At 31.8% G+C, this 16,821-nt stretch overlaps 1 protein-coding gene across 4 annotated transcripts in view; it reads right to left on the bottom strand.

Moving 5' to 3' along the window:
• elmo1 (engulfment and cell motility 1 (ced-12 homolog, C. elegans)) overlaps positions 1-16,821 on the bottom strand; it is a 214,730-nt gene that overhangs the window by 65,651 nt on the left and 132,258 nt on the right. For 3 of the 4 annotated variants that reach the window (XM_061897072.1, XM_061897073.1, XM_061897074.1), the window contains 3 exons: positions 12,597-12,705; positions 8,301-8,437; positions 3,626-3,789 (listed from right to left, as the gene is read on the bottom strand). In XM_061897072.1, the coding sequence (XP_061753056.1) occupies positions 3,626-3,789; positions 8,301-8,437; positions 12,597-12,705 (410 nt within the window). Of the gene's footprint in view, positions 1-3,625; positions 3,790-6,257; positions 6,436-8,300; positions 8,438-12,596; positions 12,706-16,821 lie in introns of those variants that run through there. The other variant, XM_061897075.1, reaches the window with a different exon arrangement.

Here is a 16,821-nt window from a genome sequence, read left to right as displayed (position 1 = left end):
ATTTGATTTGATGTATGAGGTATTGTGCGTGCACGTGTCTTTATTCACGTATGAGGTATTTACGCGTGTATAATGTATTTATGAGCGTATACATGTACGATGTATTTGTGTACGCGTATAATGTGTTCACGCACGTACGAGGTATTCATGTATGAACAATGTATTGCCGCATGTACAATGTAGTCACGCGTGTGTAATGTGTTTGTGCACAAATATACACAAATGTTTTCCACATATGATGTATTCACGCATGTATGATGTACTTATGTGCATATACGCATATGATGCATTCACGCACTATTTTTTGTGTATACACACGTATGATGTATTCACGCACGTATGATGTACTTATGTGCATATACACGTATGATTTATGTTTGTTTACACTTATGATGTATTAATGTGCGTATACACGTATGATGTATTCACGCACATATGAAGTATTTAAGTGCATATACAGGTATGATTTATGTGCGTATACACATATATTTACACACGATGTATTTATGTGCGTATACACCTATGATGTATTTATGTGCATATACACCTATGATGTATTTATGTGTGTATACACCTATGAAGTATTTATGTGCGTATACACCTATGATGTATTTATGTGTGTATACACTTATGATGTATTTATGTGCGTATACACCTATGATGTATTTATGTGTGTATACACTTATGATGTATTTATGTGCGTATACACCTATGAAGTATTTATGTGCGTATACATCTATGAAATATTTATGTGCGTATACACGTATGATGTATTTATGTGCGTATACACCTATGATGTATTTATGTGTGTATACACTTATGATGTACTTGTGTGTATACACGTATGAAGTATTTATGTGCGTATACACCTATGATGTATTTATGTAAAAATACACGTATGATGTACTTGTGTGTATACACGTATGAAGTATTTATGTGCGTATACACGTATGAAGTATTTATGTGCGTATACACGTATGAAGTATTTATGTGCGTATATACATATGATGTATTTATGTGTGTATACACCTATGATGTATTTATGTGCGTATACACCTATGAAGTATTTATGTGCGTATCCACGTATGATGTACTTGTGTGTATACACATATGATGTACTTATGTGCGTATACACCTATGAAGTATTTATGTGCGTATCCACGTATGATGTACTTGTGTGTATACACATATGATGTACTTATGTGCGTATACACCTATGATGTATTTATGTATGCATACACGTATGAAGTATATATGTGCGTATACACGTATGACGTACTTGTGTGTGTATACACCCATGAAGTACTAATGTGCGTATACACCTATGATGTATTTATGTGCGTATACACCTATGATGTATTTATGCGCGTATACATCTATGATGTATTTATGTGCGTATACACCTATGAAGTATTTATGTGCGTATACACCTATGATGTATTTATGTGTGTATACACTTATGATGTATTTATGTGCGTATACACCTATGAAGTATTTATGTGCGTATACACCTATGAAGTATTTATGTGCGTATATACACTTATGATGTATTTATGTGCGTATACACCTATGAAGTATTTATGTGCGTATACACCTATGAAGTATTTATGTGCGTATATACACTTATGAAGTATTTATGTGCGTATACACCTATGAAGTATTTATGTGCGTATACACCTATGATGTATTTATGCGCGTATACATCTATGATGTATTTATGTGCGTATACACCTATGAAGTATTTATGTGCGTATACACCTATGATGTATTTATGTGTGTATACACTTATGATGTATTTATGTGCGTATACACCTATGAAGTATTTATGTGCGTATACACCTATGAAGTATTTATGTGCGTATATACACTTATGAAGTATTTATGTGCGTATACACCTATGATGTATTTATGTGTGTATACACTTATGATGTATTTATGTGCGTATACACCTATGAAGTATTTATGTGCGTATACACCTATGAAGTATTTATGTGCGTATACACCTATGAAGTATTTATGTGCGTATACACTTATGAAGTATTTATGTGCGTATACACTTATGAAGTATTTATGTGCGTATACACCTATGATGTATTTATGTGCGTATACACTTATGAAGTATTTATGTGTGTATACACCTATGATGTATTTATGTGTGTATACACTTATGAAGTATTTATGGGCGTATACACTTATGAAGTATTTATGTGCGTATACACCTATGATGTATTTATGTGTGTATACACTTATGAAGTATTTATGTGCGTATACACCTATGATGTATTTATGTGTGTATACACTTATGAAGTATTTATGTGCGTATACACCTATGAAGTATTTTTGTGCGTATACACCTATGATGTATTTATGTGTGTATACACTTATGAAGTATTTATGTGCATATACACCTATGAAGTATTTATGTGCGTATACACCTATGAAGTATTTATGTGCGTATACACCTATGATGTATTTATGTGCGTATACACTTATGAAGTATTTATGTGCGTATACACCTATGAAGTATTTATGTGCGTATACACCTATGATGTATTTATGTGTGTATACACTTATGAAGTATTTATGTGCGTATACACCTATGAAGTATTTATGTGCGTATACACCTATGATGTATTTATGTGTGTATACACTTATGAAGTATTTATGTGCGTATACACCTATGAAGTATTTATGTGTGTATACACCTATGATGTATTTATGTGTGTATACACTTATGAAGTATTTATGTGCGTATACACCTATGAAGTATTTATGTGCGTATACACCTATGATGTATTTTTGTGCGTATACACCTATGAAGTATTTATGTGCGTATACACTTATGAAGTATTTATGTGTGTATACACCTATGATGTATTTATGTGTGTATACACTTATGAAGTATTTATGTGCGTATACACCTATGAAGTATTTATGTGCGTATACACCTATGAAGTATTTATGTGCGTATACACCTATGATGTATTTTTGTGCGTATACACCTATGAAGTATTTATGTGTGTATACAACTATGAAGTATTTGTGCGTATACACCTATGAAGTATTTATGTGCGTATACACTTATGAAGTATTTATGTGTGTATACACCTATGATGTATTTATGTGTGTATACACTTATGAAGTATTTATGTGCGTATACACCTATGAAGTATTTATGTGCGTATACACCTATGAAGTATTTATGTGCGTATACAACTATGAAGTATTTGTGCGTATACACCTATGAAGTATTTATGTGCGTATACACTTATGAAGTATTTATGTGTGTATACACCTATGATGTATTTATGTGTGTATACACTTATGAAGTATTTATGTGCGTATACACCTATGAAGTATTTATGTGCGTATACACCTATGAAGTATTTATGTGCGTATACACCTATGATGTATTTTTGTGCGTATACACCTATGAAGTATTTGTGCGTATACACCTATGAAGTATTTATGTGCGTATACACCTATGATGTATTTATGCGCGTATACAACTATGATGTATTTATGTGCGTATACACTTATGAAGTATTCACGCACTGTGCTGCATTTGAGTGCAAGACGCGTGCATAAATTATGCAAATGATGATGCTCTGATTGGTGGACTCACAGGATGGGGCGGGACTGGAAGTCCTCCTGATTCATCCTCTCAGACTGCCGTATCTTGAGGATCTCAGTGTAGCTCAGGTTCTGCAGGCGACTCTTGAACTGGTCCAGGGAATTAGGCTTCAGGGTGAGCGCTCGCATGACCTGCTCCCGCACCACCTGCATGACCTGGGGGGGGGGGGGGGGGGGGGGGCAGGGGGCGGAGTCAGAGGCAGGAAGTCATTGGCCTCGTCAAGAACCAAAGCAAATCCTGCCGCTAATCTGGACTAAGTGGTGGGAAATGTGAAGAGGACACAAACCGGCGTCTCTAATCTCCTTAAAGCGACCTCTTTAGTCCTCACATTTAGAGAAAGCGCGGCTCGTCTCGCGGTGGCAAAGACAAGATTCTAAGACTTTTTTTTTAACGGAATTCTGAAAATCCCTCTCAGGAATTCTTGGTGGTGACACACTGACAATTGATCAACTTCTACTCATCTCTTAATAACTTCATCTTTTACTACACTTTATCTTCTAGTACCTGCGCTAAATTTCATATCACTTTCACTTTTGAAAGATGTGTGTGTGTATATATATATATGTATATATATAATATAAATATACATATATATATATACATATATATATATATATATATATATATACATATATATATATACACACATATGCACACACACACACACACATTACATGTGTGTAGATATGTGTATATGTATATATACACACACATACATGTATATATACATACATACATTCACATATATACATAGTCATCATTGTCACTGTCACCGACGTCCCACTGGGTGTGAGTTTTTCTTTGCCCTTATGTGGGCTCTGTACCGAGGATGTCGTTGTGGTTTGTGCAGCCCTTTGAGACACTTGTGATTTAGGGCAATATAAATAAACATTGATTGATTGATTGATTGACATACATACATACATACATATATATATGTATATATTCACTCACATATATACATACATGTATATATTTACATATATACATACATACATGTACATATTCACATACGTGTATGTATACATGTGAATATATACAGAAATTTATGTATGCATATATTCACATATATACATATATGTATGTATTCACATATATACATACATATATGTACATATATACATATATGTATATATTCCCTCACATATATACATACATACATGTATGTATTCACAAATATACATAGATACATGTATGTATGTATGTATGTAAATACATACCAAAATGTATGTATGTATATATATACAAAAATGTATATATGTATATATTCACATATATACATACATTTATGTATGTATATATGTGAATACATACAGGTATCTATGTATATAGCCGGTGTTGAGCTTAGTGTAAATACTACAAAGTGTACATCTAAATACCTCAGTGTAAATACTTCAAAATGTAAATATAAAGACCTTCTTAATGTAAATACTTCAGAGTGTAAATATAAAGACTTTTTTAGTGTAACTGCTACAAAATGCAAATAAATACCTTAGTGTAAATACTACACAATGTAAATATTAGGACCTTCTTAGTGTAAATACTACAAAATGCAAAAAATAAAGACCTTAGTGTAAATACTACAAAATGTAAAGATAAAGACCTTAGTGTAAATACCATCCATCCATCCATTTTCTACCACATAATGTAAATTTAAATAACTTAGTGTAAATACTACAAAATGCAAAAACAAAGACCTTAGTGTAAATACTACAAAATGTAAAGATAGAGACCTTAGTGTAAATACTACAAAGTGCAAATATAAAAATAACTTAGAGTAAATACTACAAAATGCAAAATCAAAGACCTTAGTGTAAATACTACAAAGTGTAAATATAAAAAAAAACTTACAGTAAATACTACAAAATGCATAAAGACCTTAGTGTAAATACTACAAAGTGTAAATATAAATAACTTAGTGTTAATACTACAAAATGTAAAGATAGACCTTAGTGTCAATACCACATAATATAAATATAAATAACAGTGCAAATACTACAAAATGTAAAGATAAAGACCTTAGTGTAAATACTAAAAAGTGTAAATATAAAGACCTTCTTAGTATAAATCCTACAAAAAACAAAAATAAAGACCTTAGTGTAAATACTACAAAATGTAAATATAAACACCTTCTTAGTGTAAATACAACAAAGTGTAAATATAAATAACAGTGTAAATACTACAAAATGTAAATATAAAGACATTCTTAGTCTAAATATCAAGTTTTCCTCTCCACTCGTCATCACAACACAAAGCAAAAGAAGATTTCAATATTTCCGCGCTTCAAGCCTTCAAAAAAATCAAACCGGCACATCAAGTGTCTACCTGAGGGTCTCAGTAGTACCCAGCTGTAGTACTACTACAGTACTACAGTAGTCCTCTTGTCCCTACAAGCAGCGAGTGTGGCATTAATCCCGTGTTTACCCCCACACACCCCCACTCCCACGGCCACTAAATCACTGGCGGCGGAGGCGTAATCCCGTTCCTAACAAAGCCCAACCCCCGCCTCACACACACAAATACACACACACACGGGACGGGGGGGATGATGATGCGTGGATACAGGATCCAGACGTGGTGGTCCTCCACCAGGTGACAAACATCCTGCACGAGGACTACTTACATGTCACCTCCATGCTTGCCCGTCCCTTCACACACGGAATCCTGGCGGCGGGTGATGGCGTCGGCCTCCCCCTCGGACTTGCTACCTAATCCTCGGTGTGGATTTCAGCCGGTTGGAAAACTGAGCCTCCTTGCTGGCATCCTCCACCCTCCCTCTGCCGTCTGACAGCATCGGGCAGCCTCGCTTGTGTTGATCTGCGGGCTTCAACTCCGATTGGACGCACGCCACCCTCACGTACGCCAATTGCGATGCGCCCATCCAATCACATGATGAGACCGTGCACGCGCTCATGTGTGTGTGTGTGTGTGGTTTGGACGGCGGGGGGAGGGGCGGGTGTGTGTGTGTGTAGGGTTTTTGTTTTTCAACAGAGGGGATGGAGGCGGATGAAGACGCTCGCACAAACACAACAAGGACCACCACCACCACGCACGCCACCGAGAAGCGTTTTAAACCCCGGCCCTGGTTGGCGGAAGGTTGCTATGGCAACAGGAGGAAACGGTTGCCCCGGGAGCAGCATCAACTTCCCTGCCTCCGATGGCCGCGCACACACACACACACACTGCCTTTCATTGTGCAGACGACACAAAGTGTCGTGTGTGTGTACTTACTTAGGCCCAAATTGGGGACTCTCATCTGTGTGTGTGTGTGTGTGTGCGTGTGTGTGTGTGTGTGTGTGTGTGTGTGAGTCAGACAAAACGAGGACGTCCTAAGAGGGAGGCACACTCCAACAAGATGATGTCGTTATGTGAGCGCCGGAACATCAATCATTTCTACCATCCATCCATGCATTTCTACCGCTTATTCCCTTTGGGGTCACGGGGGGGCGCTGGTGCCTATCTCAGCTACAACCGGTCGGAAGGCGGTGTACACCCTGGACAAGTCGCCAGCTCATCATCGCAGGGCCAACACAGATGGACAGACAACATTCACACTCACATTCACACACTAAGGCCACTTTAGTGTTGCCAATCAACCTATCCCCAGGTACATGTCATTTCTACCTATTGTTGTTGTTATTATTGTTATTATTATTATTTATGTCTTTGTGGTGACGTAAAGACGATATGACCACAATACACGAGCTAATCAAACACAGTTATGTTGTACTTCCACTTATTAGAACTAAAGTGCACGCTGTCTATCAACCCAGTGTTTTCCAACCACTGTGCCGCGGCACACTAGTGTGCAGTGAGATACAGTCTGGTGTGCCATAGGAGATGATGTAATTTCAGCTATTTGGGTAAAAAAAAACATTCTTGCAAACAAGTATTTATAGTCTGCAAATGATGTGTTGTTGAATGGTCTGTGCAGTCTAGAGCTCGGCAGAGTAATTGTGTGTGGAGGGGGGGCGTGGCCCGCGGAACGGGGTGTGCAAGGACCGGCCTTGAAGACAGCAACAAGTGAGTAGATTGTCCGGCTGGGCCTTGTTATCTAATCTGTAAAAACTGTATGTACTTGAATACACATTATGTATATGTAAAAATGGTATGTACATGCATATACAGTATGTATATGTAAAAACTGTATGTATATGTAAAAACTGTATGTACATACACAATGTATATATAGCATGAATATGTAACAACTGTATGTACATGTACACACATCATGTATATATAGTATGTAAATGTAAAAACAGTATGTACATGTAGATACAGGATGTATCTGTAGATACAGTATGTATATGCATGTACAGTATATATACTTAAAACAGTATGTACATGTATAAACGGTATGTATATGCATGTACAGTATATATACTTAAAACAGTATGTACATGTATAAACGGTATGTATATGCATGTACAGTATATATACTTAAAACAGTATGTACATGTATAAACGGTATGTTTATGTATATACAGTATCTATATACACAGTACATACATAGTGTATATGTGGTGTTTGAGAAGACTAAGCACAGATCAAATTGGTTAGAATTAATTGTGTTCTGAGTTACTAGCTCCATGGTGAGCGGTGATGTACTTACTGTATCTACAGTATACAGTGTATGTATCGGAGTTTTTCTACAGAGTGGAAGTACCTTGTTGAAGTCTTCACTGGTCGCCCTCATCTCCTTCCAGGTTTTGTTGAGCAGTTGAATACAAATACAGAAGAATTCCTCAAAGGAGCGGTCGTGTGTGAAAAACATGGGATGGAAGTCCTGGCAGTTTTCTCCAGCTGGGAACACACATGTACAATTATATGTCATTTATACTGCAATATACATATATATATACACACACACATATATACATATACACTTAGGAACACACACACATACATCACATACATTTATATGTCATTTATATTGCAATATATATATACATACATACATATATATACATACATACATACATACATACATATATATATATATATATATATATATATATATATATATATATATATATATATATATATATATATATATATAAACATACATATACATATACTCTTGGGGACACACATGTACATTCATACATCATTTATACTGCAATATATATATATATATATATATATCCATCCATTTTCTACCGCTTATTCCCTTTCGGGGTCGCGGGGGGCGCTGGCGCCTATATATATATATATATATATATATATATATATATATATATATATATATATATATATATATATATATATATATAATATATATATATACATACACACACACACACACACACAGTATATACTTGGGGACAAACACGTACATCCATAGGTCAATTTATACTGGAGAATACAAATACTACTGATATATACACATAAATGTGTGTGTGTGTATATATATATATATATATATATATATATATATATATATATATATATATATATATATATATATATACACAAACACCTATTTACACTATATATATATATAGTGAAATGAAGTAAATTATATTTATATAGCGCTTTTTCTCTAGTGACTCAAAGCGCTTTACATAGTGAAACCCAATATCTAATTTTTACAATCAAACCAGTGTGGGTGGCACTGACGCGGAAGCGGGGATTGAACCGGCAACCCTCAAGTTGCTGGCACGGCCGCTCTACCAACCGAGCAATACAGAGCTATATATACACATATATAAGTGTGTATACACATATTTACACAAATATATACACACACATATATATATATATATATAAATATATATATATATATGCACACATATATATATACATATATGTGTATATACACATTTACAATATATATATATATAGATACATATAAAAATACACATATTTACACTATATATATATATATACATACATATATATATATATAAATACACATATGTGTATAAATACATATACACATATTTACATTATATATACATATATATATATGTGTACATATATATATATATATATACATATATATATACTGTACATAAATACAGTATATATATACTGCAATGAAAGCTGTACACTGACTAAAGTACATCAAACATATACTGCTGTACACAGACTACTCTAAAGTACATGAAATATTCGGTGGCTGGCAGACAAAAAGGTGGTGAGTGTGTGGCTGCTCTGAGGTCAGGCGGCGTGCTGTCATCACTGCAAGTCAGAGCGTGTCTATTTTTGTGTCGGGCGGAGGAAGTGTGGTGGGGGGAGTTGGGGGGGGGGGCGAGGGCGGCATCATCTCCCATCATGCACCTCTCTGCCAACCCCCGAGGGCTTTAAGTGACGTCATCTGAGGAGCTCGTTAGCCAAATGAGGCCTGCGGGCGCGCAGGGGCCCACTTTACTGGGTACCGTGCCACCATCTGCCAAGTGTGTGTGTGTGTGTGTGTGTGTGTGTGTGTGTGTGTGTGTGTAGTCACCTTGCAGCGACGCCACATGATGAATCCACAGTGAAATATGTCATCCTCGCTCTATTTGTGAGGTGCATGCCCAACTGTGACAACCGAGTGAGTGTGTGTGTGTGTGTGTGTGTGTGTGTGTGTGTGTGTGAGAGTATGTCCAGTCAGCAATATCAGCTTACAGTCCTTTACGTGTGTGTGTGTGTGTGCGTGTGTGTGTGTGTGTGTGTGTGTGTGTGTGTGTGTGTGTGTGTGTGTGTGTGTGAGAGAGAGAGAGAGGCTCCCTGCAGCCTGCAATCATCTAACAATATTATTTCAGTACAGGAAAATACTGGATTGTACAAGTAATATAGTGTAAGTAATGTAGTAGTAGTGATATTGTACAAGTAATATAGTGTAAGTAATGTGGTAGTAGTGATATTGTACAAGTAATATAGTGTAAGTAATGTAGTAGTAGTGATATTGTACAAGTAATATAGTGTAAGTAATGTGGTAGTAGTGATATTGTACAAGTAATATAGTGTAAGTAATGTAGTAGTAGTGATATTGTGCAAGTAATATAGTGTAAGTAATGTAGTAGTAGTGATATTGTACAAGTAATATAGTGTAAGTAATGTAGTAGTAGTGATATTGTGCAAGTAATATAGTGTAAGTAATGTAGTAGTAGTGATATTGTGCAAGTAATATAGTGTAAGTAATGTAGTAGTAGTCATATTGTACAAGTAATATAGTGTAAGTAATGTAGTAGTAGTGATATTGTACAAGTAATATAGTGTAAGTAATGTAGTAGTAGTGATATTGTGCAAGTAATATAGTGTAAGTAATGTAGTAGTAGTCATATTGTACAAGTAATATAGTGTAAGTAATGTAGTAGTAGTGATATTGTGCAAGTAATATAGTGTAAGTAATGTAGTAGTAGTCATATTGTACAAGTAATATAGTGTAAGTAATGTAGTAGTAGTGATATTGTACAAGTAATATAGTGTAAGTAATGTAGTAGTAGTGATATTGTACAAGTAATATAGTGTAAGTAATGTAGTAGTAGTGATATTGTACAAGTAATATAGTGTAAGTAATGTAGTAGTAGTGATATTGTACAAGTAATATAGTGTAAGTAATGTAGTAGTAGTGATATTGTGCAAGTAATATAGTGTAAGTAATGTAGTAGTAGTCATATTGTACAAGTAATATAGTGTAAGTAATGTAGTAGTAGTGATATTGTACAAGTAATATAGTGTAAGTAATGTAGTAGTAGTGATATTGTACAAGTAATATAGTGTAAGTAATGTAGTAGTAGTGATATTGTACAAGTAATATAGTGTAAGTAATGTAGTAGTAGTGATATTGTGCAAGTAATATAGTGTAAGTAATGTAGTAGTAGTGATATTGTGCAAGTAATATAGTGTAAGTAATGTAGTAGTAGTCATATTGTACAAGTAATATAGTGTAAGTAATGTAGTAGTAGTGATATTGTACAAGTAATATAGTGTAAGTAATGTAGTAGTAGTGATATTGTACAAGTAATATAGTGTAAGTAATGTAGTAGTAGTGATATTGTACAAGTAATATAGTGTAAGTAATGTAGTAGTAGTGATATTGTGCAAGTAATATAGTGTAAGTAATGTAGTAGTAGTGATATTGTACAAGTAATATAGTGTAAGTAATGTAGTAGTAGTGATATTGTACAAGTAATATATTGTAAGTAATGCAGTAAACATTAACTTAAACAAAAGTACATCTACTTAAACAATGGAGGACACTCCATTGTTTAAGTAGATGTAATACTGTACTCTCCATTCTTTAAGTTGATTTCTACTGTGCTCTCCATTCTTTAAGTTGATTTCTACTGTGCTCTCCATTCTTTAAGTTGATTTCTACTGTGCTCTCCATTCTTTAAGTTGATTTCTACTGTGCTCTCCATTCTTTAAGTTGATTTCTACTGTGCTCTCCATTGTTTAAATTGATGTACTACTTTACTCTCCATTCTTTAAGTTGATTTCTACTGTGCTCTCCATGTTTACATTAATGTACTACTGTACTCTCCATTGTTTAAGTAGATGTACTACTGTACCCTCCATTGTTTACGTTAATGTACTAGTGTACCCTCCATTGTTTAAGTAGATGTACTACTGTACTCGTCATTGTTTAAATTGATGTACTACTGTAATCTCCATTGTTTAAGTTGATGTACTACTGTACTCTCCTCCATTGTCTGTAGTAAGTACCAACCAAACATACATATTAATAAATATTGATGAAAGCAACAGTGTGAAACCAAATTGACCGTTTTTTTTGGGGCGTACTTTTGTCTTTAGGACTGAAGCCCCCCCGCAATGCAGCTCGGTGCACTAAAGGCCACGTCGATGAAAAAAGCCCCAAAAAGGGAGCCCTGAAAGGCGTCACATGCAGAGAGCAGCAGGGGGCGGTCTGGAGCGCCGCTCAAAGCACAAAAAGGCCCATCCATTGTAAACCCTCCAGTTATTTGACTCCATCAAATATCAAGCAGAACCAGCTCCTTCAAAATAAGAGACTTACGAAGCTCGCCCACTTTCAGGATCTCGCAGAGCATCTTGGTGAGTTCGATGCTGCTGCGGCCAAACGGACACTCGTGCTTGTCTTCTCGGCTGCTGTTTTCCAGAACGATCTAGAAAAGGAAACAAAAAACATCTGGGTCATCTTCTTCATGGCCAGAATCAAACAAAAATATGTACACATAAAAAACAATTGTTTTTCTTTTTCTAATTATGTTTTACTTTCCTTTTCTTTGACGCACTGCCATTAGAAAGAGGGGAAAAAAGCCCATTGATTTAAAAGCAGCTTGTCATAAGACATTGTTTACACATTTGATAAAAAATATTATTTTGAAAAATGTATTATGTCTCCAAAAATTGAGAATGATACAAATATGATAATAATCTGACTTGACATATTTATTATTTAAAACAAAATAAATCAAAAATTTTTGGAGGTTATAAGATCTATTTAAACAAAAGAAAAATAAAAAGAAGTGAATAAAAATATATTTCAAATTTTTTTTTTTAATTATATTTTTATTGCAGGAACAAAAATTAAATGGAATGAAAAATATGAATATTATTCATATATCTATTTTATTTGAATAGCAAAATAAATACAAAAATTGTACAGAAAAAAATCAATAGTTAACATAAAACTATAATATTTACTAACATAAAAACTACAATACCTATTACTATAATAACTATATTTACTAACAAAAACTATAATAATTAAAAACATTAAAACTACAATAATTATTACCATAATAATTGGTAACATAAAACTATAATATTTACTAATATAAAACTACAATACTTATCACAAAAATAAATATAATATTTACTAACAAAAACTATCATAGGTAATAACAAAACTACAAGAGGTATAACCATAATAATAGTTAACCCATCCATCCATCCATTTCTACCGCTTATTCCCTTTTGGGGTCACGGGGGGCGCTGGCGCCTATCTCAGCTACAATCGGGCGGAAGGCGGGGTAGACCCTGGACAAGTCGCTACCTCATCGCAGGGCCAAATAATAGTTAACATAAAACTATAATATTTACTAACATAAAAACTACAATAGTTATTAGTATAATATTTACAAACAAAAACTATAATAGTTAATAACAACAAAACTACAAGAGTTATTACCATAGTAACTATAATAGTTCACGTAAAATTATATTTACTAACATAAAAACTACAATAAATATTACCATAATAACTATAATATATACTAACAAAAACTATAATAGTTAATAACAATACAACTACAAGAGTTATTACCATAATAACTATACTATTTACTAACAAAAACTATAATAGTTCATAAACAATACAACTACAAGAGTTATAACCATAATCAGCATACTAGTTAGTACAAAACTGTAATAGTTAATAAAAATACAAATAAAAGAGTTATTACCATAATAACCATAACAGTTAACATAAAACTATAAAATTTACTCGGATGAAAACTATAATAGTTATTACTATATTTACTAACAAAACTATAATAGTTAATAACAATAAAACTACAAGAGGTATTACCATAATAATAGTTAACATAAAAACTACCATAGTTATTGCCATAATAACTATAATATATACTAACAAAAACTATAATAGTTAACAATAAAACTACAATAGTTATTACTATAATAACTATAATATATTGTAACAAAACCTATAATAGTTAATAACAATACAACTACAGGAGTTATTAACATAATAACTATAACAGTCAATATAAAACTATAATGGTTCATAACAATAAAACAACAAGAGTTATTACCATAATAACTATAATAGTTAACATAAAACTACAATATTTACTTAAATAAAAACTACAATAGTTATTACTATAACCGTAATATTTAATAACAAAAACTATGATAGTTAATAACAATAAAAGTACAAGTTATTACTATAATAACTATAATAGTTAACATAAAAATATAACATTTACTAACATAAAAACTACAACAGTTATTACCATAATAACTATAATATTCACTAACAAAAACTATAATAGTTAATAACAATACAACTACAAGAGTTATTACCATAATAACTATAACAGTCAATATAAAACTATAATAGTTCAAAACAATAAAACAACAAGTTATTACAAAAATAACTATAATAGTTGACATAAAACTATAATATTTACTCAGATAAAAACTACAATGGTTATTACTGTAACTATAATATTTAATAACAAAACCTATAATAGTTAATAACAATAAAACTACAAGAGTTATTACTATAACTATAATTGTTAACATAAAACTATGACATTTTAAATGTGGAAGTAGTGTCAAAGCGCTTTGAGTACCTTGAAGGTAGAAAAGCGCTATACAAGTACAACCCATTTATCATTTATTTACCATTACTCAGATAAAAACTACAATAGTTATTACTATAATATTTGATAACAAAAACTAAAAATTTAATAATACATTTACAAGAGTTATTACTATAATAACTATAATAGTTAACATAAAAAATATAATATTTTCTCAGATAAAAACTACAACAGTTATTACCATAATAACTATGATAATTACTAGCAAAAACTAAAATAGTTAATAACAATACAACTACAAGAGTTATTACCATAATAACTATAACAGTCAATATAAAACTAATAGTTCATCACAATAAAACAACAAGAGTTATTACAATAATAACTATAATAGTTAACATAAAACTAATATTTACTCATATAAAAACTACAATAGTTATTACTATAACTAAAAAAATATAATAGTTAATAACAATAAAACTACAAGAGCTTTTACTATAATAACTATAATAGTTAACATAAAAATATAATATTTACTAACATAAAAACTACAACAGTTATTACCATAATAACTTTAATATTTACCAGCAAAAACTAAAACAGTTATTAACAATAAAACAACAAGCGTTATTACCATAATAACTATAATAGTTAACATAAAACTATAAAATGTACTCATATAAAAACTACAATAGTTATTACTATAACTATAATATTTAATAACCAAAACTAAAATAGTTAATAACAATAAAACTACAAGAGTTATTACCATAATAACTATAATAGTTAGCATAAAACTAAAATATTTAGTAAAATAAAAACTACAATAGTTATTACTATAATAACCATAATATTTACTAACAAAAACTATAATACTTAATAACAATAAAACTACAAGATGTATTACTATAATAACTATAATAGTTAGCATAAAACTACAATATTTAGTTAAATAAAAACTACAATAGTTATTACTATAATAACTATAATATTTACTAACAAAAACTATAATGGTTAATAAACAATACAACTACAAGACTTATTGCCATAATCAGTATAATAGTTAACATACAACTATAATATTTACTAATATAAAAACGACAATAGTTATTACCATAATAACTATAATATATACAAACAAAAACTAATAGTTAATAACAAAACTACAAGAGTTATTACCAAATAATAACTATAATAGTTAGCTACAAACTCCAAAATCCGTGAGGTTGGTGCGTTGTGTAAATGGTAAATAAAAACTATTAAAATATTAATGTTGACTGTAAATGAAAAGTGTAAATACAAAATATGTATTTATTCTATTTGTGTAAGATTTTGTATAAAACACTAAATTAAATAGAAACTAATATGAATATAAATGATATAGTTATTTGAATTAAAAATAAACATTTCATAAAATGTAAAATATGAATTCAAACAAAATAAAAATTAAATAGAATGAAAACTGTAAATATAAAATATGTATTCTATTTTTTTAATTAAAAAAACAAAATTAAATAGAATAAAAAATATGAATATGAAGTGAATTATATTTACATAGCGCTTTTTCTCTAGTGACTGAAAGCGCTTTACATTGTATATGAATTATATCGTTATTAATTTGAATTAAAAATAAACATGTAATACAATTTAAAATATGAATATAATAATTCGTATACATTAAAAATATTAAATATTTGAAACATAAAACATAACAATTGTGTTAGATGTAAATATAAACAGAATACAATGATTTGCAAATCCTTTTCAACCCATATTCAGTTGAATATGCTACAAAGACAACATATTTGATGTTCAAACTCATAAACATTTTTTTTGTGTGCAAATAATCATTAACTTTAGAATTGATTGGGTATAAAAGCAGCTTCCATGAAATGCTAAGTAATTCACAAACAAGGATGGGCTGAGGGTCAC

This window comes from Nerophis ophidion, linkage group LG04 (assembly GCF_033978795.1).
Source record: "Nerophis ophidion isolate RoL-2023_Sa linkage group LG04, RoL_Noph_v1.0, whole genome shotgun sequence".
Lineage (NCBI taxonomy): Eukaryota > Metazoa > Chordata > Actinopteri > Syngnathiformes > Syngnathidae > Nerophis > Nerophis ophidion.
This window is presented reverse-complemented; position numbering and strand designations above follow the sequence as displayed.